This window comes from Micrasema longulum, unplaced genomic scaffold (genome assembly GCF_059751315.1).
Source record: "Micrasema longulum isolate JH-2025_06_02 unplaced genomic scaffold, ASM5975131v1 h1tg001020l, whole genome shotgun sequence".
Lineage (NCBI taxonomy): Eukaryota > Metazoa > Arthropoda > Insecta > Trichoptera > Brachycentridae > Micrasema > Micrasema longulum.
This window is the reverse complement of record NW_028278208.1, coordinates 12,123-36,842: the sequence shown is the minus strand read 5'-3', so window position 1 is coordinate 36,842 and position 24,720 is coordinate 12,123. Positions and strand designations below refer to the sequence as shown.

The following is a 24,720-nucleotide window of genomic DNA, read 5'->3' as shown; positions in this document are numbered from 1 at the left end:
CGCATGACATACATGCTGGTGCATTTATGCTATTTTTTATATAAAAAACTTCAATCAATTAGTTAATATAATTGATAATTGGTCAATTGCCTTGAGGGAATAGATAAATGTAGGCTAAATGCCGTAAAAACGTGATCTCTCAGGTGAATTTGTGGTAAAACTATTCATTATAGGTGCACAGATGTCGAGAGATTGTGAAGTTAAAGAATTAAAACCTTTTTTGATGCTGGTGAGATTTCTTTGACTGAATTATTTCACGTACAAACTTGGCAACGACGGAAAACATTTAAAACTTTTTATGCTTCTTCTTGGACCAGTTAGTTAAATCATCTTTATTTAGTAGCTTAAACCACCAATGACAGACCATAAGCCCTGTAAATGCGCCTAGATATCCATGTTCCCTTCTCTCGCAATCTGTGTGTTCTTATTTCTCAATTTTGTTGATTGAATAATATGATCCGACAATTGTTTCAATTTGATTGATTTCAAGTAATGGGTGTGGAACGTCCGAGGAGTTATTCTGGAAATTGGACGCTCTGCAGTGCTTCATCAGGGACCTGCACTGGCCCGACGTGGAGTTCCGAACACATCTGGAGCAGAGGCTGAAGCTTATGGCCACTGACATGATGGAGAGCTGTGTACAGAGAACCGAGTCTGCCTTCCAGGTTGGTCGTTGGACATTATTTTACTCAGTCTGCTTTTATCTTCCTCGTTTTGGCGTACAATGCAATGCCTGCAAAACACATATTCTTCTACGCATGCAAATTGTGGCACCCTACTAGGGCCAAAAACATGAAACTATTGAGTTTTGCTCATAGACTTCTCAGAATTTTTTATATCTTTTTTTACAGGTGAGTTGCGTTATGTTTTACCTTGCTTGTGATATACAAGGTTTAAATTTCAGTAAGTGGATTTTTCTGCATCATATTACTTTAAATTTAACTCAAAATGTTGGGATCAGGAAGGACATTCTAATGTGGACTAGGCACTCTGTTCCATCCATGGCCCGCGAGTTCAACAACGTCGTCAGTCCATCTCCTCTGTGGTCTCCCTACTTTCCTTTTACTTTCGTAGGGTCTCCAGTTTAGTATTCTGGGGGTCCACCTATCGACTTCTTGTCTTGCCACATGACGACATGACCCACCCACTGCCATTTTTGTCTTCCCACTCTTTCTGCGATATCGGTCACCTTTGTACGGCGTCTTATCTCCTCATTCCTTATTCGGTCTCTTAAGGAGACGCCCAACATTTGTCTTTCCATAGACCGCTGAGTGCACTTAATTTTGTGACCACTTCTAGCAGTGAGGACATGGTTTCAAGACCGTATATTGCCACCGGCAGAACACGAGAGTTGTAGACTTTGGTCTTTAGATTATTTGGGATTTCCTTATTTCTGAAAACGTGTTTCAGCTTTCCAAACGCAGCCCAACTTAACCTGATTCGTCTAGACTAAATTTACTCGTCAACTGCACCAATAGTTTTACTTCCAGTACATATGTTGCTAGGTATTGGACTCAAAATCTTGGTTTTGTCTATATTCATTTCCAGACCGATCTTTTTAGATGCTTCGTATAATTCATTTACCATAGATTCCAGTTCATTTCCCTCTTTACTTATTAATGCTATATTGTCTGCAAAACGGGGATGATTTAGATACTTGCCATTTAGATGGTTATTAACTACACCAATTTGATCAAGTCACAGTGAAATGGTATTAGTAGGTACTACGTTTGACAATGTCAAGACCAAGGGTCAGAAAGGCAACACTACTTTCATTTGATGATGGGAGAGGACGGTATTAAACGATGTGTTTTTAAACTCTTATTTTTGGAAATTTCAGTCTTGCCTGAAGAAGAGTGTGACGTTCATATCGACTGACTACATCCTGCCTTCCGAAGTATGCGCCATGGTGAATGTCATACTAGATGCCAAGAACCAAGCCTTCAAACTGTGTACTGTAGATGGAGTTGATGTGGTAACTACTCCTTTTTAATTAAAAATCCATGTGTGTAATAAATGCTTTGATAATTAACGTGGTGATTTGTGGAGAAACATTGTGGAAGGTTTTATCGTAGGTAGGAGTGACTGGAAACTTGGTACGGGCTATTGCGTCACTGTATAAGGACAGAACAGCACGTGTGGTTTTGTGGTTTGACATTCCTAAAGGAGTCAAACAGGGACGTGTTGTATCACCATTGCTGTTCAACATGTACATAGATAACTGTATAAAAGAACCGAAGAAAATAAAGGGAGCAAAAATGGGTGATTTACTGGGTGATGGGTGTTTTGGTTTTGAGGCGCCAAAAACTCGCCTTTCATCCTCTCGTTATCTGCTGTGATCACACCGCTATGAGTGTGATCCCATTGCCCAAGGTTCGCAACGTTGACGCTAGCGAGTTGGACTACTCAGTAGTGCTGCCGATGGAATACAACTAGGCGTTTGCAGCATTTTATAGAATCGCATCATCTAGCAAGATGTGACTCACTGCGACCCTACTGACAGTTCGAACCCCTATGATTATAGCATGATTCAATCCAAAAAAGCTTGAAGATAGACATGACAAAAATCAGAATAATTGGAGACAAAAGGAGGGAGAATGTTTAAAAGTAGAGGAAGCGAGGTCTTTATGCAAAGACAGGGTGATAAATTTTAAAAAGAGAAATACGATATTTCTTATTATTTACTAAAATATTAAAATATTCACACTATTTCCTAAAAGTCGCAAATAACTTGTGCTAAAAAAATGGAAATCGAGTTGTGGTAGAGTGAGATTTGAATCTGGGACCTTTGGTCAGTGAGTCCACAATACTACCACGCGACCACAACCCGGTTCGATATGACATTCTTGTTCATTGCTGGCCTCATGGTGTAGTGTCGATGCTTTTGCCTACAATGCAAGAGTTTTCGGGTTCAACTCTTGACATTTTTGACATGAAATATTTATTTAAAATGGTGTTTTTACACTGGAATATTTCATTAGTACAAACATACCAGTCTTGATTTCTTTGATACGAGTAACAAGTTGTCTCCTTTCAAACGATCACTGAATCAAATTCAATTATAAACACCTCTCTTCCGCTTCCACTCCCACCGAGTCTACCATACACCAGTGTGTCTTTCTACTTTTCTTTATGATAATTTTCTGAATATAAATATGTCCTTAAAAACGCCCTAAATAGTCCCTATACTGGCACCCGAAACGTAAGACATCTTACAAAAATTATCAAGGTGAGCTGCAGTGGGTGTACCAATGCAGTCCCCTGTGCACCATTAGGTGTGGAAATGGACCAATGATGATGGTCCTCTCTGCCTACTCCTACAGAGAAACAGTGTGATGGTTTGTTTACTTTTTTTGCACTCTCACTGCCGATAGTTAATTTGTGATCAATCGAACTTTCACTTTATTCTAGTTTTTGTGGAGGAGTACGATGTTAGATTGGGTCCACAGCCATTTACAATGAACTACTGTTTGATTGCAGCATTCCTACCATAGTAAAATGGACACCCAGATTGACACGTGTATGACGGGGATGACAACCCAGCTGTGCCAGCGACTGATCGCTGTCCTGGAGGCTGTAATGGCCAAGCTCGCCAGGTTCGATGAAGGAAGCCTTATAGGATCTATTTTAACGATTGCTGTAAGTATTAACGTCCAATTATTTGATAAACAGTCCATTACTATATTTTTATTAGTATTAATAAAACATATAGTAGATATTATACTCCCTACTTCAAAGAACTCACACGAGAGGTAGTATCATACATGATCAATATAGTGCAGGCAATTGGTAAAATAAACCAAAGTAGGGAACAAAATGCCGAACACTCCTCTAGTGGAACGGCAGGCCTGTTGACTGCTGCCAACAGGCCGGCCTCTCCTGAGGAGTTTTAAGTGGTTTCCTCTCCACATGAGCAAATGCTGAGAAGTTCCTGATTGGCCCACATTAGTATATCCCTCTTGATCCCAAAAGTTTAGATAAATTTAAAGATATTTAATTGCAGAAAAATCCACTTTTTGAAATATAAACCTTGTATATTATAAGCAAGGTAAATAATAACAACTAGCAACTTTCATATTAAAAAAATATACTTCCCAGGAGTTAAAAAAACTTACAGCTTCAATCCCTTGTACAATGAGTTTTGAGATTCTGTTTTTCTACTCATTGGTAATCCAATTTTTTTTTTTACCCCCTTTGTATGACATTGTTGGTTATATTTTAAAATTGGTTTTATTTAATTCATCCCCTTAATTATTTTACAAAATAAAATTGAGAATTATTTAAAACACATGCCTATTTATTTAACTATAATATTTTCAAGTTTGATTTCTGCCACCGAACATCCTGTATGTAAAAAAATATATTTATTTATACATCAGCTGAAAATCTATTGTATCTTTATATATATACACAATTCTTCTGTACGTGTGATGTCACTGAACTCCTCCTAAACGGCTTGACCGATTTCCGTGCGGTTTTCAGCAAAATGTAGATCTTTGCGCTCGTAGATTTTAAAATTTTCAATTGAATCTGTAAAAAAAAATTGAAGAAAATCGCATTCATTAATAAAGTGCACCCCTATTGGTAAGAAGAGCCGAGTTTAACATTTTCAAAAAGAATTCTATATTTTAAAATAAATTATTTTACGTTTTGGAATTCAACCATAAACAAGTACCTAGGTACCTAGTTATCAATGAAAAGTTTTTTTTGAAGCTAATAGCAGGCGAGCCAACGTTTTGGCAGGACCACGTCTGTCAGGTCCGCTAGTTAAATATATGAACCTAGTGTCCCACAAATAAGATTTTTTTTTTCTCTCTCCTGTAAAATTTGTTATTTGTTAATAAGCTTGTTCTTGCCGTGTACACTTCATACAAGATAATAAGCTGTTTGATCTGTTCCGAAAACTTCATTTTCAATACCACATTACAAATTAACACATTTACATTAAATGTGTTGACTATTTTGTAACCTTAATTTATTTCTAATGATAAAAATATTTTGCAGAATGTCTCAGGATCTGGGAAAGACATGGGACAAGGTTACGTCACTTTCATGAGAAATTGTATGGACCAAATTAGATCTAAGGTAAGAGATTCTTTGTAAACATTATTTGGATTAATAAGAAGTGCGATCCCCAAAACATTTGACCCATTTTGTTTTCTAAGAAAAAGAAAATCGAGTGGAAATAAGTCCCAACATACCTGAGTAGGATTTCTGCCAGGGAGGATGTGAAATAATCGTTCCAGGTCAGCGATTACAAACGCTATAATCGGTACAAACGTACCGATGAAGATAACGTTTATATGTTATGTCAAGTACTGATTTTACATTTTCTATACTGGCAACGCATATAAGACTGTAAATATCCCGTTCCTTCCCAAATCCTTCCTATTTCAAATTCTTGTGCTTCTACCGTCCTGTGAGCAAGTCACACGTAAAAAGTTGTATCTCTGATAAATCTTTATCATATCCTGCGTCAGCATATTTTTTACAAATTGAAGTTAGTGTGTTATAAACAGACTAAATTGTACAATTCATCATCATCTACACGATACCGGTATCCGTGCTATAGCAATATTGAAGTGCTCCATATAAGAAACAATCGGAAAATCTTTAAAAGTGAGTAACAATTTCCATACAGTCCACTTAACTCTAATTCTCTCTGTTATCAGTGTACAATACCTGAAAGGCATTGAGATGACCAAACATTCTTTTTTGGTCCTTCGAGCCGGATTAATATCAATTCTTTCTTAACATTAATTCCCGATTCCTATAAAAGTCTTATATGAAGTTTTAAATCTCGAAATTGAGACGGTATACTTAACTTTTCTACTATCTATCTACCGAAGTATGACGAATTTTGATCTGTCAACAGACAAGTTGACAGACATTCAGCCAGACATGGCTAAAATCATTTATTAATCGCTCATCAGAGTGGAATCCGGATTCTGAAATAAAGACCAGAATTGAAATTGCAAGATCAACCTTCTATAAAATGCAGAAACTCCTGTGCAGCCGAGATCTGAGACTAAGCACAAAATGGAAAGCAATAAAAACTTATGTTTTGCCAGTTTTCCTGTATGGAGTGGAGGGTTGGACTCTTAAAGTTTCAACGATGAACAAAATTGAGGCCTTCGAGCTTTGGTTGTGCAGAATAATGCTTTGAATCTCATGGTCTGATCGTGTCTTCGATAAAGCGGTTTTAAGCGTTATGAACAAAGAGAAGGAGCTACGGACGACTGTCAAAATAAGAAAAGCCTCATACTGTGGTCACATATTCCGCAATGAGAAGTATGCCTTTCTTCAACTCATGGAAGGAAAGATAGAGGGCAGGCAGGGTATGGGACAGAAAAAAGCATCATGGCTCAGAAATCTCAGACAGTGGTTTTGTGTGCCAGTGCTGCAGCGTTGATTAGACTGGCACAGGATCGTGATGAATTCTGAATAATGGACGCCAACCTCCGGTAGGAGCGGCAAAAGAAAAAGAGACTAACATGTCGATACGTGTTTCCGGGAAGATAAGATTATGGATGAAAAAAATTAATGGCAATATTTATTTTTCATAGCGGCAACATTTCTTCCGAAGTGATGGTATTGCATCGCCATAAAACGTCATATGATCGGACACATGCGCCGTTACTCCCCTGAGTTTTCAAATTCAACAGTAGATGGCACTGAAACTTTACTCCACGTTCAACGCTAAATCAAAATTAAAGTACAGGTAAACGTCGTTTTACGCTGGGGCTTCGTTCCAAGAGACAAAGGCGTAAAAAAAATCGGCGTAAAATGAACACAAATTTAATAGAAGATATAAGGTTCTTTGTCAAAATTCTAAGAACAATTTAACATGTTTATTAAATACGTATCCGTTAATAAATACAGTTTAAATTCGTTTACAAAATATATAATAATCTCTTGATATAAATAATGATTTTTTTAATAATAAATACTAACTCACCAGTTCTTCGGTATTAGACTCTCACACTTTTAAAAAAAAGCATCCAATTTCATTTGCTTTGATTGTTGCTTCCTTTCTTGCAGAGTCATAGCATAAACTACACATATTTAAATATTCTTTTAATTTTAATAATAATAAAATAAAAAATATAATCCTGCCATTTTATTTTTCTTAAAAACAAAACGAAAACTAACTCGGAAACACTTTCAGACACATAACAGGCTGCTCGCGTACACGGTAATAGAACAAAACAACGTGTAAAAGTGTGTCTGCTATTAGAATCACGGCGCCTATTGTTGTCTGGTGTTGGTCGAACTGGAGAATCCCACGCCGGCACTAACCGGTGTAATTGTAAATCGGCGTAAATCGAACAGGCGCAAAACGAGGTTTACCTGTACATATGCTTTTTTGGCTTAGTTTTATGGTCAAATAACAAATACATTTATATTTTTTTAAATATTGAACTTCCTCTTTGAATAATTAGCACCCTATATGCTACTAAGTTCGGAGTGGGAAAAGATTATGAATATTTAAAGTGTTACGGTTTCCGGTCTACAGGTTACAGATGAGTTGTGGATCCTAACCCTCTTCGAGCAGTGGTACGAAGAACAACTCGAACTGATCAGCACCTGGTTGGGCTTCCGACCTGCCTTACACCCACATCAGTGCGCTTGTCTGTCTATTATACTTAAGGTAAGGAATTATTATATATATTTGGGAAAGTTCCGTGGGCCTTGTGCTGGAGAGACGTGACATTTTGTCACTCGCTCGCATTGACGTATAATATATACATAGAAGAAAATACTTTCAAAAGCAGTGACATGGAAACGTATCCATAGTTACTAAGTACTGTTTATTTACAACTGGTGCTAACTATTGACATGCTAATAAGCGACGTGAGGTGTGTTTCAGTGGCGAACGGTAATTCTTTTTACAGGTAAGCTACAAAAATGATCATAAATTTGTTTTATTTATATATTTTACAGAAACATACAGTCAACAATGATTGGATGACATAATGAAGATAAGATTTAAAGAAAGACCAGTGAAGCTTCTAAATTAAAATTATACATAATAAATAATGGTTCAAGAAAAGGGTGTGTTTCTGTGTATTTGTATGAGAGGGTTTGCCAAAGATGAAACCGAGCTAGCAGAAGCCTTCAGACGGATAGAGTTGGAGAGTGAGGCTCTGGGTCTTAAAATAAATAAAAGTAAGACAAAGCTAATGATTGTAGACAGAGCTGGCAGTCTCCTAAGGAGAAGACAGATGCAAGACCTTTAACTGATAGATGACTTTGTGTACCTCGGCTAGCTTATCTCCAACGACGGCAGTTGCAGACCTGAGATCGGTCGCAGGATTCAAATGACCAAAGAAGCAATGAACCGTTTAAAGAAGATTTGGCGAGATCGAGGTGTATCAATAAACACAAAAAAGCGGTTGATGGAAGCCCTGGTATTCTCCGTTTTCCTATATGGGGCTGAAACGTGGACAATGCGTGCCTACGAGAGGAAGAGGATCGATCTGATTCGAGATGTGGTGTTGGAGAAGGCTGCTGCGTGTGCCTCAGACAGCCAGAAGGACGAATGCATCGATACTGGAAGAGCTCCATATTACAACTCGTCTATCAGTGGTGTGTTTGAGAAGGATACTGTCTTTCTTTGGACATATTGCTAGACGTGAGCCAGACGATCTAGAAAAGGCAATAATGTCTCGCCGAGTTGAAGGTAGGAGAAGCCGGGGTAGATCCCATATAGATGGACTGACCAAATAAAGGTGGCTACGGGGCTAAAATTTGATGAGTCAGTACGTCGGGCTGAGGACAGACTGGAGTGGAACAGACTAATTACAAGTGTTCATGGTGATCACGATCCTCAGCATTAAGGGACCGACTTGGAAGAAGTATGAGAGGGTGTGTACACGTGTGTTTGCGTGTATTTGTGTGGGAGTAAGTGTTCTGTCGCTCAATCACAAATAACTATCGACGTGCTAATAAGTGACGTGATAACAACTTCTCACCATGGTTGTTTATCGTATTCGCAATCACAATGCAACGTCCGTGAACACCTAATATTAAATGTCAAAATATTTACGTTTCGCGACGTATAATCCTACTGCGCAATCACGTATTTGAATTTCAGTGGTGTAAATATGGAAAATATTCCAAAACTGCGATTTTTATTTATTTACAATTTATTATTTATCATGCTATTTATTGCATTTAGCCGGCGGTTGGCCAGCCAAATGTCAAGAAAAGCAGTCGCCATAGTAATTGTAATTTAATTTTCACTTTTTAGTATTAGATACTCCTTACTATTTTGCTAATGCAATATATTGTATTATAATTATTTAACATTAATACAGTAATCAACAGAGATGAAGAACATTTAAGAAAGGTAATGAAGAAGTCTAGGCATCTACGGGGCTTATGACCTGTCATTGGCTGGTTTAAGTGGCCATTTTACACACTGTGTAAAATTCACCATTCTTCCCATATTTGAACATCTATATTCCTTCCATTCTTTCATCTGTTGATGTTTGTGAAGTTAAAGAGCTGAAACCCTTATTTATGCGGGTGAGATTCATCTAATTGAATTATTTCACCTACACACTAGGCAACGCCTGAAAATTTTATTTTTTCAGTTTCTATACTCCTACATGGACCAGGTGGATTTATCTGAATAAATCCTCCTTGTTATAATTATTTTTTATAGTAAACGCCAATTTACGCCAGTGAACTATATTTATTTACGAGAAAAACAAAAAACAAACCGACACGAGCGTTGACTTAGAGATTACACACGCGTTGACTTATGACTGCGATAACTTAAGCATGTTCATTATTCAACAATTTTTGATTATGTCCAAATACTTCACAAAAGTCAACAGATGGAAGAGTTGAGGAAATGTGGATGTTCAAACATGGGCAGAATGGTGAATGTTACACAGTGTGTAAAGTGGCCACTCAAACCAGCCAATGACAGGTCATAAGCCCTGTAAATGCCTAGACTTCCATATTCCCTTCTCAAAATTTTTTCCCTCTCTGTTGAAATGAATTTAAATATGTTCATTGTTGTTCATTGTGACCGTTCAAATGCTTAGCATGTTTTTAAGCACGTCGATAGTTAATTGTGATTGAGCTACAGGGCTGATTAACTTATTCAACGAGCATGTATATGTCACCAAAAATTTAAATATGCTCATTTATTTAATTTTTGTTTTTTTTTAATCTTAAAGTAGGGCACACATATCATACATATTGTTATGTGTGTTCTAATAATAACATTGCAAATATATTTAATTTATAAATTGTTTATCACATATGTCTTGACCATTATTTTAAATTTTGATATGTTTTTTTCTTCATAAATATTTTTTTCCATTTCGTAATACTTTTTAATTGCTTTAAATAAAATGGAATTTGGTGACTTTGCCTTTTTCCTAAATGGAAGTCTAATTTTGTTCTTTTCTCTAGTATTGTGATCGTGTTCATGCTGGTTCCGATCAATTTTTTTCCAAAATTCTGTTTTTTTATTAGAGTTTATAATTTTATGAACAAATATCATTGTATTGTAAAATATTCTTTGTTTATATGTTAATAATTTCATTTCATTTACCATCGACTTTACCCTCGTGTATCTGTTTTTCTTCAAAATTATTCTAAAGGCTTTATTTTGTAATACAGTTAGTTTATCTATGTTTCCTTTGTTTGATAAAAATAAAACGCTACTACAGTAGTTAACGTGTGGTTCAATAATTGCTTTGTAAATAGTTTTGCAAGAGTCCTTATCATTAATCATTTATCTAGGGCAAATCTGTCCATTCTCAAAGGAAAAGTGGAAAGTTTTTCTTAACAGTACACGAGATCAGACCAGTTTATTTAAGATTTTAATATCTCGTATGGAAATTGAAATACACATGATAATTATTGAAATAAGATGATTGTTTTTTTTTTTTTTGTTTCCAGAAAATGTACAGTGATTTTGAGCTGCAGGGCGTAATAGATGACAAACTGCACTGCAAGTCCTACACCAAAGTATCCACGCGGATGCAGGCTGAGGAGGCCACCTGTTCCCTCATCATGGCGCAGAGAGGAGATGATCAGTAAGTCATTGGTCCATTAATATAACAGCTGTATCACTCCTGCGTTAATATCTCACAATATAAATTGAATGTCTGTTACGTGAGCAACCAGCGCTGAACGGAAGAGGTCTGAGCACCCAGTCCGTGGAGTAGTACATTTTTTTTTTTTTTTTTATTTAAATTTTTTTTTGAGTAAAAATAAACCATAATAACATATCAATGAAATACATATTAATAGAAAAATAGTAAACAAAATAAAAAACAAAAAACAGCAAGGCTGATTTGCAGCAAATAGTCTCTAAAATGTATGATGTATGCCTGGAGAGCGAATTGGCGATGAACGAAAGTAAGTCAAAAGTGATGGTATTTGAAAGGGATAGTGAGGTTACTGACTGCATAATAAATGTAAACAACGAATGTCAAGTAGAAGAATTTGTGTATCTGGGAAGCATGTTTTCAAGAGATGGAAGAGTAGAAAAAGATGTTGAAAGAAGAGTGAATGCGGGCAACAAAATGAACGGAGCACTAAGCACAGTAATTTCTAATAAAAATATGTCAATCGAAGCTAAACTGGCAGTGCACAACGGAGTTTTAGTCCCAACACTTATGTATGGAAGTGAAACATGGAACTGGCAGAGGAAGGATGAAAGCTGAGTGAACGCGGTTGAAATGCGATCTCTTAGACGAATGTGTGGGAAATCAATGTATGACAGGGTAACGAATGATGAAATCAGGCGAGAGTGTAAATCTGAGACAAGTATAATTGATAAGATTAAGAAAGGGTCTCTGAGATGGTTTGGTCACGTAGAACGAATGGACGACGAGAGAATGGTAAAACAAGTATATATGGCAAAAATGAACGGCAACGTTAGACGAGGACGACCAAGGAAGACGTGGCATGATCAGATAAACCAAAATCTTAAGTCTGGTCATGTCAAAAGCAGACAGAACCGAAGGGCATGTATGACAAGATGTATGAATGTGGAAGAGGCTAGGAGTGTATGCCAGGATAGACGTGTGTGGCGGTCCATTCTCTCTGCCTACCCCTACGGGGAAATGGCGTGATGGTAGTAGTAGTAAACAAAAAATTCCACAAAGGCATGGCCTGTTCGTGGGTATACAAGAAAATGTTCATGAATTTTTGCTCCTATAATAAATAATGAACAGTTATAATATTTTTGTATAACATAAGAAAGAAAAAATAAAATATTCTGTAAAAGATAATATGTTTTTTTATAGTAATTAAAAAAGGAAATAAAAAATATTTTTAAAAAACACAAAAATATTCCTTATTATTAAAGGGCAACAAAATAAATCACGTAAAAAAAGAGTTAATATCTTTAGTTTGAATCCAGGATAGTGCGTGTTTTGTAAAAGAAGAAAAATGTTGAAAGTTTGGAATCAATGAAATATTTTCAGTAAAAAAAGAATGAAACATTTTTGGGCCTATAAAATATGCATGTCTCTGTGCGAGCCTCGTTTTACAATGTGGTATTTCTAACACGCGATTCCTTCTTTGACTTGATCTATTTGAATGACTTGTAAATAAATTTTGGTTCTTAAAAATATATTTTAAACATTGAAAACAATATATTTGTCTTAGATCTTATTTGTTAGTACGGGCAGCCTGGCGTTGTTCAACTCTGTTGTTTGCAGCCAGATAAGCCATAAATTATAATGTACGACTCTGTATATCACATTTGCGATATTGCACTTTATAATTGTCATCACATTAAGGCTGTAGTCTGGTAAAACGCTCGCAAAATTAGGAAATCATACAATTTTGCCATTTTAAAACTTTGTATCCCGGAGCCGTGTGAACACGTGATTATATAACCACGCATTGTGTCCCGGTCCCGCGTTTTCATGTGATTTACCAGCTGTTCAAAAAAGTGCATTTTATTGACATCCAGTGACTTTTGCTGCTGGTAAACAACGTGAAAACACGGGACCGGGACAACGCGTGGTTATTATAATCACGTGTTTACACGGCTCCGGGATACAGAGCACAAAAAAAGGAGTGAGACGCTGTAGGTATATTTTTTTATTTTTTTTTATTTATTTCTTAAGTTAGCTTATATTAAAACTAATATAAACTATTATGTACATTTACATCATCTATATAAATTTACATTTACTTACAGTAACTTATACATTTATTTTTAAATTCTTTCAGACACTTTTCATTCTTCATACATTCAGGCATCTCATCATACATTTTGAAACCCTTATACATCAAACAATTTTGCGACTCAGCTCTTTTCAATAATGGTAGTCTTATTTTATCCTTTTGTCTAGTAGCATATTCATGACAATTTTTGTTTAAGACAACTTTATCCTTAAAATATTTTGGTAATTTATCGTGAAAAAATTTATGTTTAAATATCAACATATTAAATTTAAGTCTCCTTCTTACAGATAACCATTTTAGTTCATCTCTCATTTTTTTTACATTGCTATATTTATTTTTCTTAAGAACTATTCTCATCGCTTTATTTTGTAAAATTTCTAGTTTATTTAAATTTCCTTCGTTTGCTAAAAATAATATTGTTGAGCAGTAATCTATATATGGAAGAATGATTGTTTTGTAAATTAGTTCTGCAGTATCTTTATTTAATTTATTTCTCAATCTACTAAGGAAAAATATTTTTTTTGATATTTTTTTATTAACGTGTTCAAAATTTGCATTTAATGTCAATTTTGAATCAAGTATTATCCCCAAATATTTCATTTCATTAACCTTTTCTATGGTTTCATTATCAATAAGTACATTCATCCTTGGGTTTGGCTTTTTCCTTCCTAACTCCATGTATTTTGTTTTTCCAACATTAAGCTGAAGTTTATTAATTTTGAGCCACTCAGATATTCTGTTTAAGTCCTCGTTTAATTTTTGTAAAGTCTCTGTATATTTTTCTCCCGCTATATAGATTAATGTATCATCAGCAAATAATTGTAGTTTGCAGTGTTTTATTATATTGTGATGTCGTTTATATTTATTATAAATAAAATTGGTCCTAGAACTGATCCGAACATCGCAATGTGGCTCTCCATAAAGGCCAATGTTGGCAAAACTATCATACAAAAATGACTTATTTAATTGTTTCAAATAAATATGAGAAGTTAAAATGGATTTGACCTCGTATTTTCATAATTATGACACGTTTAAGAAACCCTTCACAAAGCATGAAATTTCACAAAAATGGGCCGGGCACAGGGTAATTCTATGTGTATTCGGCCGGTATTTAAAGTGTTAAAACGAATGTTTATTTTTAATCGCGCAATAATAAAATTATAAAAAAACATAATTTAGATAAAAACAATATTTTTTTAAAAGGTATTTCTGTTTAAAAAATATATAATGAAATTGAACATGTTAAATACTTAGGACTAGCAATAGACCGACAATTAACATGGACAATTCATATCAACAATTTAATTAGCAAAGTGGCGACATTATCGAGTCTTTTTATGAAAATCAAAAATTTTGTTCCAAAAACGGAAAAAATTCTAATGTATGAAGCCTATGTAAAAACTAAGATATGTTATACGCAACTACTATGGGGAGCAGGATATCAAAATGACATAAACAGACTACAAAGACAACAAAATAAAATATTAAAGTTAGTATATGACCTTCCCTATTTAACTGCAACTAGAGAACTTTTTAAACAAACTAAGCAATTAAATATAACTGAACTCTTTCAACTAGAATCATTAAAATTTATCCATAAATTAGCCACTAATGTAATTGTAGACGAAGAACTAAAACTTGTAAAAAAGTGTAGTCAACATGGACATAATACGAGAATATCAGACAAATACCATATGCAACTTTCTAAAACAAGACAAGGACAATCAAGACTAATGAACCAGGGACTGAAATTATACAATAAACTACCCGACAAAACTAAACAAAAGACTCAGACAAACTTTTCAAAAGACGTGAAAAATATTATTTTGAACAACAGAGTATGATTGGAAAATGTATATATTATTCTATGTAAAATGAATGTAATAATCCGTAAGGGTTTATAAATAAATTTTCAAAAAAAAATAATACTTATCGTTTTCGGTAAGGGCAGGTCTAAAAAACGTAAATAAGATGTTGTTATAAATTAAATATTACCACCAGAATTATCTTCTTTTTTTAAAAATGAGAATACAATTCTATAAAAAAAATTTCAACTAAAATATTTCAATTTTTTTTTTTTTTGAAGTATTACCGATGGCATAATTTTACGTAGAAATAAAGAAAAAGGTCACAAAAATGTATGTGATTTAAAATGCTTGTATTTCTTTTCAAAAACAAAAAACAAAAATTTTGTTTCACCCACTTTCATGTTCAAGTTATTATCTTTAAATTAAAATAAAAAATTTAGTTCAATACTTAGTCTTTATTGAGATCCCAGATACCTAAGTTAAGTCTAAATTTGAAATGGCGTAATCTGCCGGTCTAAAAGTAATTATATTTTCTGAATATTTTTTAACAGAAATACATTTAAAAATATTGTTTTTGTCTAATATATGTTTTTTTATTTTTTTATTATAGCGCAATTAAAAAAAAAATAGTTTTAAAATGGCAAAATCGTATCATGTTTTCATTTTGCGTGCGTTTTACCAGACTACAAAACGAAATAATACGGACCAAAATGGACACCAAGTCATTGGAACAAAAGGCATAATAGTACTACACACGTGCGTTTCCAGAAACTATCTACCAGCCAGCGGGCCACATGGCGACGGTATCTACCTACTGTCTACAAAAGCTTCTCTTCGGACATCTATCTCCCTTTGTTAACCATGGAGTTGAAACAGTGTTTGATTTATTTCGTTTTTTATTCCTTACTTCTTGGCATGAATACTTGACCAATTTACTACCTTAATCTATTTTTTATAAATTTATTGATATTGATTTAACTTTGCTGGAATTCCTCTCGTCGTAGCTGCACGATGATTGGTTATCTAGCTTTCATATATCAACTTTAAAATACCTAAATTTTGTAAACGGGGTCTAGAATTCCAATCGTCTATGCGCTTAGTAGCTGCAAGGCGTGTTGTAATCTTACTCCTTTTTATTATTCATATTATTATATTTTTTTTATACACTAAATTTATTTGTCAATTTTTAAAATGTGTAAATGGGGGCTAAATTTCTAACTGTCTATGCGCTCTGTAGCTGCAAGACGTCCTGTAATCTAGCTCCTATCTGTTATAATTGTTTATTGATCTTAATTGAAAACGAGGAACTAGAATCCCAACCGTCCATGCGCTCTGTAGCTGCAAGACGTACTGGGATATTTATTAATTGTACAGCGCCCTTGAGGTGATTTTCACAAAAATGGCGCTTTATAAATTATCCAACTATATATATATATACATACAGCCTTAACGACCCAGTAAAAACATACCCAAAAACAGTTATCAAGACAGTTATCAAGGTCTTCCTATTAGTTTCTCTCTTGATGAAAATCGAGTTGCTTTATTTATTTACATTTTCATAAGCCGCGATTTTAATTTAGCTTAACTCAACTGTTTTCATTGTCCATTTCAGTTCGGCAAATTATACAGGGGGTTTATGTTCGATATTTTCATTCTTACGTGCGGCCAAATTGCGTTTACTCAAACAATCTAGTTACAAAAATCCATCACCACTACGGAATTTGTAGCAAATGCGCTACCGTGCTGTGGTTCCGCTGTTCGCCACTGAAACATAACCCCGTCCACTGGTTGTGAGGCAGTGGAGGCTAGGAGACCCAGTTGCGTCGCGTCTAAGCCCGAGATGTCCTCAGAAGGGCCTCTTACTTCGGTTCAAAGGGTCCAATCGCAGTCGTCAGGAACCCGTAGGAAGAGTAGTCCGGAATCGAAGCCCAGGGTGACGCGAAGGCATCGAGCGAAGTGAAGTGAAGCCAAGAAGAAACCCCAGGGAGTAGAGAGTAGAGATGAGTAAAAGCTAAACGGCAGAAAAGAAGCGAGCGTTTATTTCAAAACTACGTCTTATAAATCGTAAGTATAGCGTGTCGCGTGCCCCACCATTCGACCCTGCCACGTGGGCCCAGGCCGCCGTTTACTGCGTGGAAGAAGAGAGGATAATAGAGGAGGCCGCCTGCCTGCTCTAGCCATCTCACTCCCTCCTGGCTGATGCAGCAAACTTCCCGTCATCATCACCAAAGTACTTTCGAAACGACCCAAATTTTTACCGGACACGGAGCTATGATAAGTTACCTATATAGGTTTAAATGAAGGAATGCTGACTATTGTCCATGCGATGATATTTCTTCACAGAGTATCGAACATCTGTTATTTTAGTGCCCATTTTTCAGTTTACAACGCCATAATCTTGAAGCAGAATGCAGGAAAGATGGAATATCCTCAACAGATATCCACACTGTAGTTAAAAGTAGTTATCACGCGCCATTGTTCTTGGACTTTGCAACAATGGTGATTGAACTCATAAAGGTAATAAACCAAAATCAGTGATCGAACATCCCATTTCCAAGACAAACAAAAACAATATTTTTCCGAGTACCTTAGCCTTGTACATGACACGTAAGGCTACTAAATACAGGGGTCCAAATATATATTTTTTAAAAAAACTCCCTCCAAGTTTACAGACTCCTCCCTATCCAGCTACCATACCGCGCAACGCTAAACAATACAAATTCTAAATAACTTTTCTTAAATGCCTCGGTATGGAAAAAGCCACCCCGTAGATAACATATACTAGTCTTTGCTAAGGGGAAGCACATTCCTAACACATACCGAAGTCCCTAATTCTGGCTATATATTGTAACGTGGTGGCGGTCACTCTCCGTAGTCGACGTCAACATAAATTTGAATTATTACCACCATTACCTTCATCTCTTCAATCCGGGCCTCATGTCTGAGGATGGTGATTACGCATGACTCCAGGCATGGCTCTTTTGTGGACAGTCTCCCTCCATCTGGAACGGTCTTGTGCTCTTCTATAGGCATTCGTCAGTGATGATTCTGATAACTCAGTGACTGTGCCGCTCCACCTTGTCGGTTGATGTCCACGCAACCGTGTCCCTTCGACACTTCCCAGGAGAATAGTTTTCTCCAAACAATGTGCCCAAAAAACTGCAGGATTCTTTTCTTGCATATGGATATCACCTTCTTGGATACATTACCTTCATATAAGTCACCAAAATATTCATTTCTTAATCGTAAAATTAACTCCGCTTATTTTCAGGTTATTAACAACTTTGATTTTATCTTGTCACTGTGAAAGAATTGTTGGTACAAACACTACTTCCTTTTGTGGAAAGGACATTGCAAAATAATAGTCCAGTTCATACTCAGAGACATTTGGCTCTTTGGAAATAGGTTGTTATGGTGAGAGCAACTTTGACTTGAGAAATGACAGTAAATGGGGTTATGTATTTATTTACAGGGGAGAAGATGGTTCTGACGACGGAGCCAAAGGAAAATCAAGACTGGAAGCCCTCACTGAAGATGGGAAATTAGGAAATGTAACAGCTGTTGTTGGAAAGGTAAAACAATTTCAGTGTAATTGTGCTTAGCTGGAAACTAATAAAATATAATTATATCAAGTTAATTTATATTTTGAAGCAGAGCTATCTTTTAATCTGTCTTCATTGGAGAAACGCAGAACTGGGATAGACATTATATGCATTTTCAAAATACTTAATGCTGTAAGTGATGTCCCATCTCTGTTGCAATCAATTTCTTTTCATGTTCCCAGCGTCACCAGAAGTCAAAATTTGCTATTCATTAAATCTTCCAAGAGCAACTTATGTTTTTATGCCCAAATATCCAGAATGTGTAGATCAGTCGATTTGTCACACAACTTGGAATTCTTTGGGATAGATCTTTGCTTTGATAGATCGGCTTTACGTAAATCTCAATTTGTTGCAACAGAGAGAAAACATTTGTAGGAAGGGAATACGAAAGTCTAGGCAGGGCTTATGACCTGTACTTGGCTGGTTTAAGTGGCCACTTAACACACTGTGTAACATTCACTCTTCTACTCTTAAATCGTAAGTAATATATTAACAGAACGCTTTTTAGGTTCCCCTGTCAAAAAGTTAATTGATAGTTACGCGGTATTGCAGTATCACCAACGATATGTTGCGTTATAGGGAAGTTCAGTGCTATGGGAAATTGGAAGGAAAAATTATTTCTTACACGTGGTAAAAATTAAAGCATTTTATGGTACATTGAATTTTCTCCAAAATGTATGAAAAAATTAATAAAAATAGTAATAAAAACGAACTACAGCGTTATTATATATTGTGATATATTTTCGGTGTCTGGCAGCCATTTTTTCCAACGTTTAGTGTATTTTAACGCTACGGGGCTCCTATTTGAAATGTCAGCAGAACTCACCGACGAAAACTTGTGACGTCACAGGCGGAGTAATTTCAAAATAACGAAACTTAAAAAAATTATAGCAATGATAATCATCATCATCATTCCTTTTCTGCACCTATGGTACATAGGGCACTGCATTGGTACACCAATCTCAGCGTATATTAATAATTTTTGTCACATGAAGGTAAAATTATCAGTCTAACGCTTCAGGTACCAGTCCAGGGACTATGAAATATTCTGGTGTGAAAACACCCTTTAAATAAATATTTCATATCAACTATGTCGGGAGTCGAACCCGAGACCTCTTGCATGGCAGGCAAACGCGCTGACCATTACACCACGAGGCCAACGAGCAATGAAAATACGATATATAATTTTTATTTATTTTATAATTTTGTCTTCTTGATTTATCAATATGTCATGAAAATTATAAATCACACCTCAGCGTTTGATAAGTGACAGGACGCCGTAAATGTTAACTAATGACACATAGAAAAAGGAAGCTATCTACAATACTCTATAAAATCCATAGACATTGATGAAATAAATTCCAATTACATCACAAAACATCCGGAGACGTCATACTTGATGACGTCACGAATTGTTTGTTTTGGCATCATTCAAATTATTAGAATTTAATCCTTTATATCTCCCTTATTTCTTAACAGATTTTAATAAGAATACTACCGATCGGCTTGTGATTTTTTAGATTAATTTATTAGCCAATAAAAATCCATGATAATTGCCCATTCTGTCATCAAATGAAGTTGTCATTTTGAGTAATCTTTGATCTCTACTGACCAAACTTCCAAATAGTGATGGCAAAGTGTCACGAGCCATCGTCAATGGAAAACAATGCAGCATATCAATGAATGTTTATCATTTGCAGGTGGGGAACATGTTTGGCAGAGGCATCGGCGAACTGTCAACCAAACTCGGCGGTGCGTCAAGCTGGTTCTAGCTGTCGACCTTCACACCTGCAGTTAGTCGGTTCAACTAACCTGGTCCCGTAACGTCACGTCGTGCCGAGGTCGGCGGCGATCCCTCGACTACATACTACTCCGTCGTTTGGATAGCGTCTGTTGAAATATTTAGTAATTAGGAGAAAGTATAAATAGTTTGTTGAACGGGCAACGGATGCCACTGTGTTCGCGCCCGAACGCAACCGCAACGATTTTGCCACAACAGTAAGACAACTTGCCCTAATTTTTCTCGACGATTAATTTTTCAATCATAGCTACGCTTCTAATCGAAATTTAATGAATTTACGAAGAAATCGCTTGATCAAATAGTATTTAAGATGTTTCCTTAATAATGTTCTACGGACATGAAAATTGCCTTACCTAATTGAACAAACTAGTGTTTTTAATCTAACGTTTCCGTAGATGTTGTGGTAACTTCTGGTTTAGAATGTTCGTGCATTATGCAGCATTCGAGCTGTAATCTGACAACGTGCGAAGACGTAGCGTTAATGTTTAGTCTCAAGCAAAGGGCACAGGGGCAGACTTGGTTCCAAGTGATAACTCGAGTATTTGTTATTATATTTTAGTAAAGCGAGAAGTGTAACATGTTTGTTATTGTACCGTGTACACTATTAGGAATGAATTGAGTGCTTCTGCCCGGTTAATCGTTATCCTAGTGGATTCCTTGGCTTGTAATAATATTCTATTATGAATTAGTTGTTTAAGGAGTCGTGATAGGTCGCGTCTGAGGGCTAGAGATACGGCGAGTGTTTGTTTTGGCTGGGAGGCATTTGTGGTCTTATATTTGCCTTATATATTCTAGAAATACATCACGTATTGCGTTGGGCACTCGAGACGTACAATTAACACCTAGTTAGATAATTGAGCGAGGTCCAAAGCTAACAAAGAAATGCGCGCAACATTGCCGAGTGAAATCATTTATAAGGCTGAAATATTTTGAGGAGATTGTAATGAAAACTTTCATTGAACCAAACCTTAAATGGCTTAATAAAATTCAGATAATTGATAGAAAAATGGCAAAACCAAATCCTGAAAATGAGTGTAATGCAATTATTTGTAATGAAGAAACGACATGCGGTATAGAAGTGAGGAGATGGGAGCACTGAGCACTATAGCAGAGAGGGCTCTCAGAGGCATGGTTAGAAATTCTGATAGAAATGGGAGAGCCCTGTCAGACAGAAGACATCGTGAGATGGGGCGGGATGAGACGGCGTTAACCAAATGGATAATACAAGAATTCCCCATGCGGTTGCCCACAATATACCCGTGGTACATCGCCTGTCAGGATGACTGCCAAAAAGATAGAACGATAGCTGGTGCTTCACCTCTCAAGAGGACGTCTCCCGTTCAAGAACAGATCAATGATCTAGAACAAGTAGAAGAAGACAAAACGAAATCAATCATTACATAGTTGAAAAGTCATTCGTTTGAAGGATTCTAACCTCAAATTCTATACTAACCTAACCTAACCCAACCTAACATAAAACATATAGGAAATCTATGATACCAGATATATTTAAAGATTTTCTATTTGTTTTGCTACAGGTAAATTAAAATATGTTTAAAATCATTCATAAATTAAACAGTTAACAAACAGTATTAAAAAAACAATCAAATATTGAATCGGCTTTGTAGAAATGTGCAGGTCTACGTTATAAAAATGTTTGGTCAAAATATTCTAAATAAATTCAAATCATAAATTATTTGAAATAATTTGAATTTGAAGTATGTTTGTACCACAAATGCCTCCAAATGAAACTAAAAATATAAAAAAACAAATAAAAACAAGTAATCAATATATATATTTATTAAAAGCAAAGAGTGTCACATGAGGAAGGTAGTGCCAGTCACGAGCAAGCGTACTTTATTGTAATAAATTACTCTGAATATATTTGAAGAGATATTTTTCGAAAACTCTTTAGCCCATCTGTTCTTTCTATCTTAACCTTAAAATTTAATAGTTGATTTCCGTTAGTGGCTAAATAAATTAACCTATTTATCTTACAAAACTTCGAAGTGTCATTTTCAATTGTAAAGTGTGAAATACATTATTAAAATTTATTTTTATCCATATGATGCTAAGATAAGATTGTTTTTCTTCACGAAACCACCATTTTTGTGGTTCTTATTTAGAATTATTCATGAGATAACTTTGGCTAAGGTTTTGGTTTGTTTGAATATGTTGATCGTACGAAGGCAAGGCGATCAGTCTTACGCCTCAGGTTCCCGTCCAGGAACGATGAAAGTTTGCAGTTCAAAGAACCGTTCAAATCGGTATTTCACGCCCAACCGGCCAGGAATCGAACCCATAACCCCAAGAATGGTAACAAAAACTCATCCAGGGTTATATTTCACATACCGAACTGTATTCTTCATTCTTCTTCTTCTCTTAGTGCCCTGTGAGGTATCCTCAACGTTGGCAATCACTCTGACAAAAGTCTCTCTTTCCTGTGCTGCCCGGAAAATCTGCTTCACATTCCTGAAGCCAGCCCAGTCTCGTAAATTTCGCAGCCAGGACATCTGTCTTCTTCCCGCCCCTCGGTGACTTTCAATCTTGCCCTTCAAAATTAAATGAAGCAAGTGGTACATTTCTCCACGCATAATATGCCCCAGATACGAAGTTTTACAAACTTTAATGGTGGTTAAGAGTTCTCTGTTTATTCTAGCTTGGCTTAAGACTTTTGAGTTCTTTATCAGCTCTGTCCAAGATATCTCAAGCATTTCGTGACGCAACCACATCTCAAAAGCCTCCAGCCTGTTTATAATGTTCCCATTCAGAGTCCAAGTCTCACAGCCATACAACAATACAGACAAAAATGAAAAATTATTATCGTTGCCAAATGCATAAAATAATTCAGCCCGGTTAACCTCGCCCATATCAATAAAGGTTACATTTCTTTTATTTCACAAACGCCTACAGTGAAAGCATTTCCTTCACATATCCGAAAGCTATGTCATCAACGCAGAAAATGCTATCAAAACATAGCACATTTTTGTCCATAAAATAAATAAAATCTGATTAGACTCTCCAGATTTATTCTCTTGAATATTTTTTTTTTTTTTCTTCATCTTCAAAGGCCGATTCTACCGGAGGTTAGCGACCACCATCCTGAACACGTTAGGATCGTGGGCCAGTCTAATTAGCGCTGCTGATTTCTGAGCCATGTTCTTTTTCCTCCCATACTCCACCTGTCCCCTATCTTTCTTTCCACAATAAGTTGGAGAAGGGCATACTTCGCATTGCGAAATATACGACTAAAGTATGAGGCTTTTCTTCTTTTGACAGTGGTTAGCATGAGATTCTCAGCATTCTTCTGCACAACCATAGTTCGAAGGCCTCAAATTGGTTCACCATCTGGACTTTGTAAATATCACTTTACAACACAGTAAATTTAGGATAAATGGCCTTATAGAATTAGCCTTGCATATAATAATTCAAATCTGTCCTAATGCAGCTTCAAATAGGCAAATAATTACCCACATAAATGTAATTCACACTTTGCAATTCAGTCACACCAATTTAATAATTAAAAAGATAATTATATTTGTATGACAAAGATGACATTTGTACAGTTAAATACGAAAAGAATGCAGACATTTTTTCAAACATCTAATTAAAACATTGCTGTCACATTTTCACTATGTAGCCATCATATTATTATCCACACCCTATGGTGCATAGGGCACTGCACTAGTACACCAAATGCAGCGTATCTCGATCATCTGTTACATGAAGGTAAAGTGATCAGTTTTACGCTTTAGTCCAGAAAAAATAAAATTTTATAAATTGATACTTTATAAATCGTTAGTTTCATGTCGACCTTCCGAGGAATCAAACCTGGCTCCTCAATTTCCATAGCCCTCTCTTCAAGGTAATTTATTTTAAACGAATTTTTATTTGATTTAAGATCAATAAAACCAAATGTTTAAGGCATTAAATTGGGACAACATATCAGGCCAGTAGCTCAATCACAAATAATTATCGACGTGCTTAAAAACATACTAAGCATTTGAGCGATCACAATGAACAATAATTAACATGCTAAAGTTATCGCAGTCAAAAGTCAATGCGTGTGTAATCTCTAAGTCAACGCTTTTGTCGGTTTGTTTTTTGTTTTCCTCGTAAATAAATATAGTTCATTGGCGAAAAATCGGCGTTTACTAAAAAAAAATACAATACATTGCATTTGCAAAAAAGTAAGGAGTATCTAATACAAAAAAGTGAAAATTTAATTACAAACAATTACTATGGCGACTGCTTTTCTTGACATTTGGCTGGCCAACCGCCGCATAAAATGCATTAAATAGAATGATAAACAATTAATAAAATAGCAGTTTTTAAATAT

General features: G+C 35.7%; 1 protein-coding gene across 1 annotated transcript in view; it reads left to right on the top strand.

The window, feature by feature from the left end:
• Cadps (calcium-dependent secretion activator 1) overlaps positions 1 to 24,152 on the top strand; it is a 104,779-nt gene extending 80,627 nt beyond the window's left edge. The window contains exons 24-31 of the mRNA XM_088232790.1: positions 491 to 665; positions 1,841 to 1,975; positions 3,481 to 3,639; positions 5,005 to 5,085; positions 7,517 to 7,651; positions 10,924 to 11,060; positions 18,451 to 18,550; positions 20,281 to 24,152. Coding sequence (XP_088088916.1) covers positions 491 to 665; positions 1,841 to 1,975; positions 3,481 to 3,639; positions 5,005 to 5,085; positions 7,517 to 7,651; positions 10,924 to 11,060; positions 18,451 to 18,550; positions 20,281 to 20,352 — 994 coding nt within the window. The 3' untranslated portion in view covers positions 20,353 to 24,152. The remainder of the gene's footprint in view (positions 1 to 490; positions 666 to 1,840; positions 1,976 to 3,480; positions 3,640 to 5,004; positions 5,086 to 7,516; positions 7,652 to 10,923; positions 11,061 to 18,450; positions 18,551 to 20,280) is intronic.
• The last annotated feature ends 568 nt before the right edge of the window (positions 24,153 to 24,720 follow it).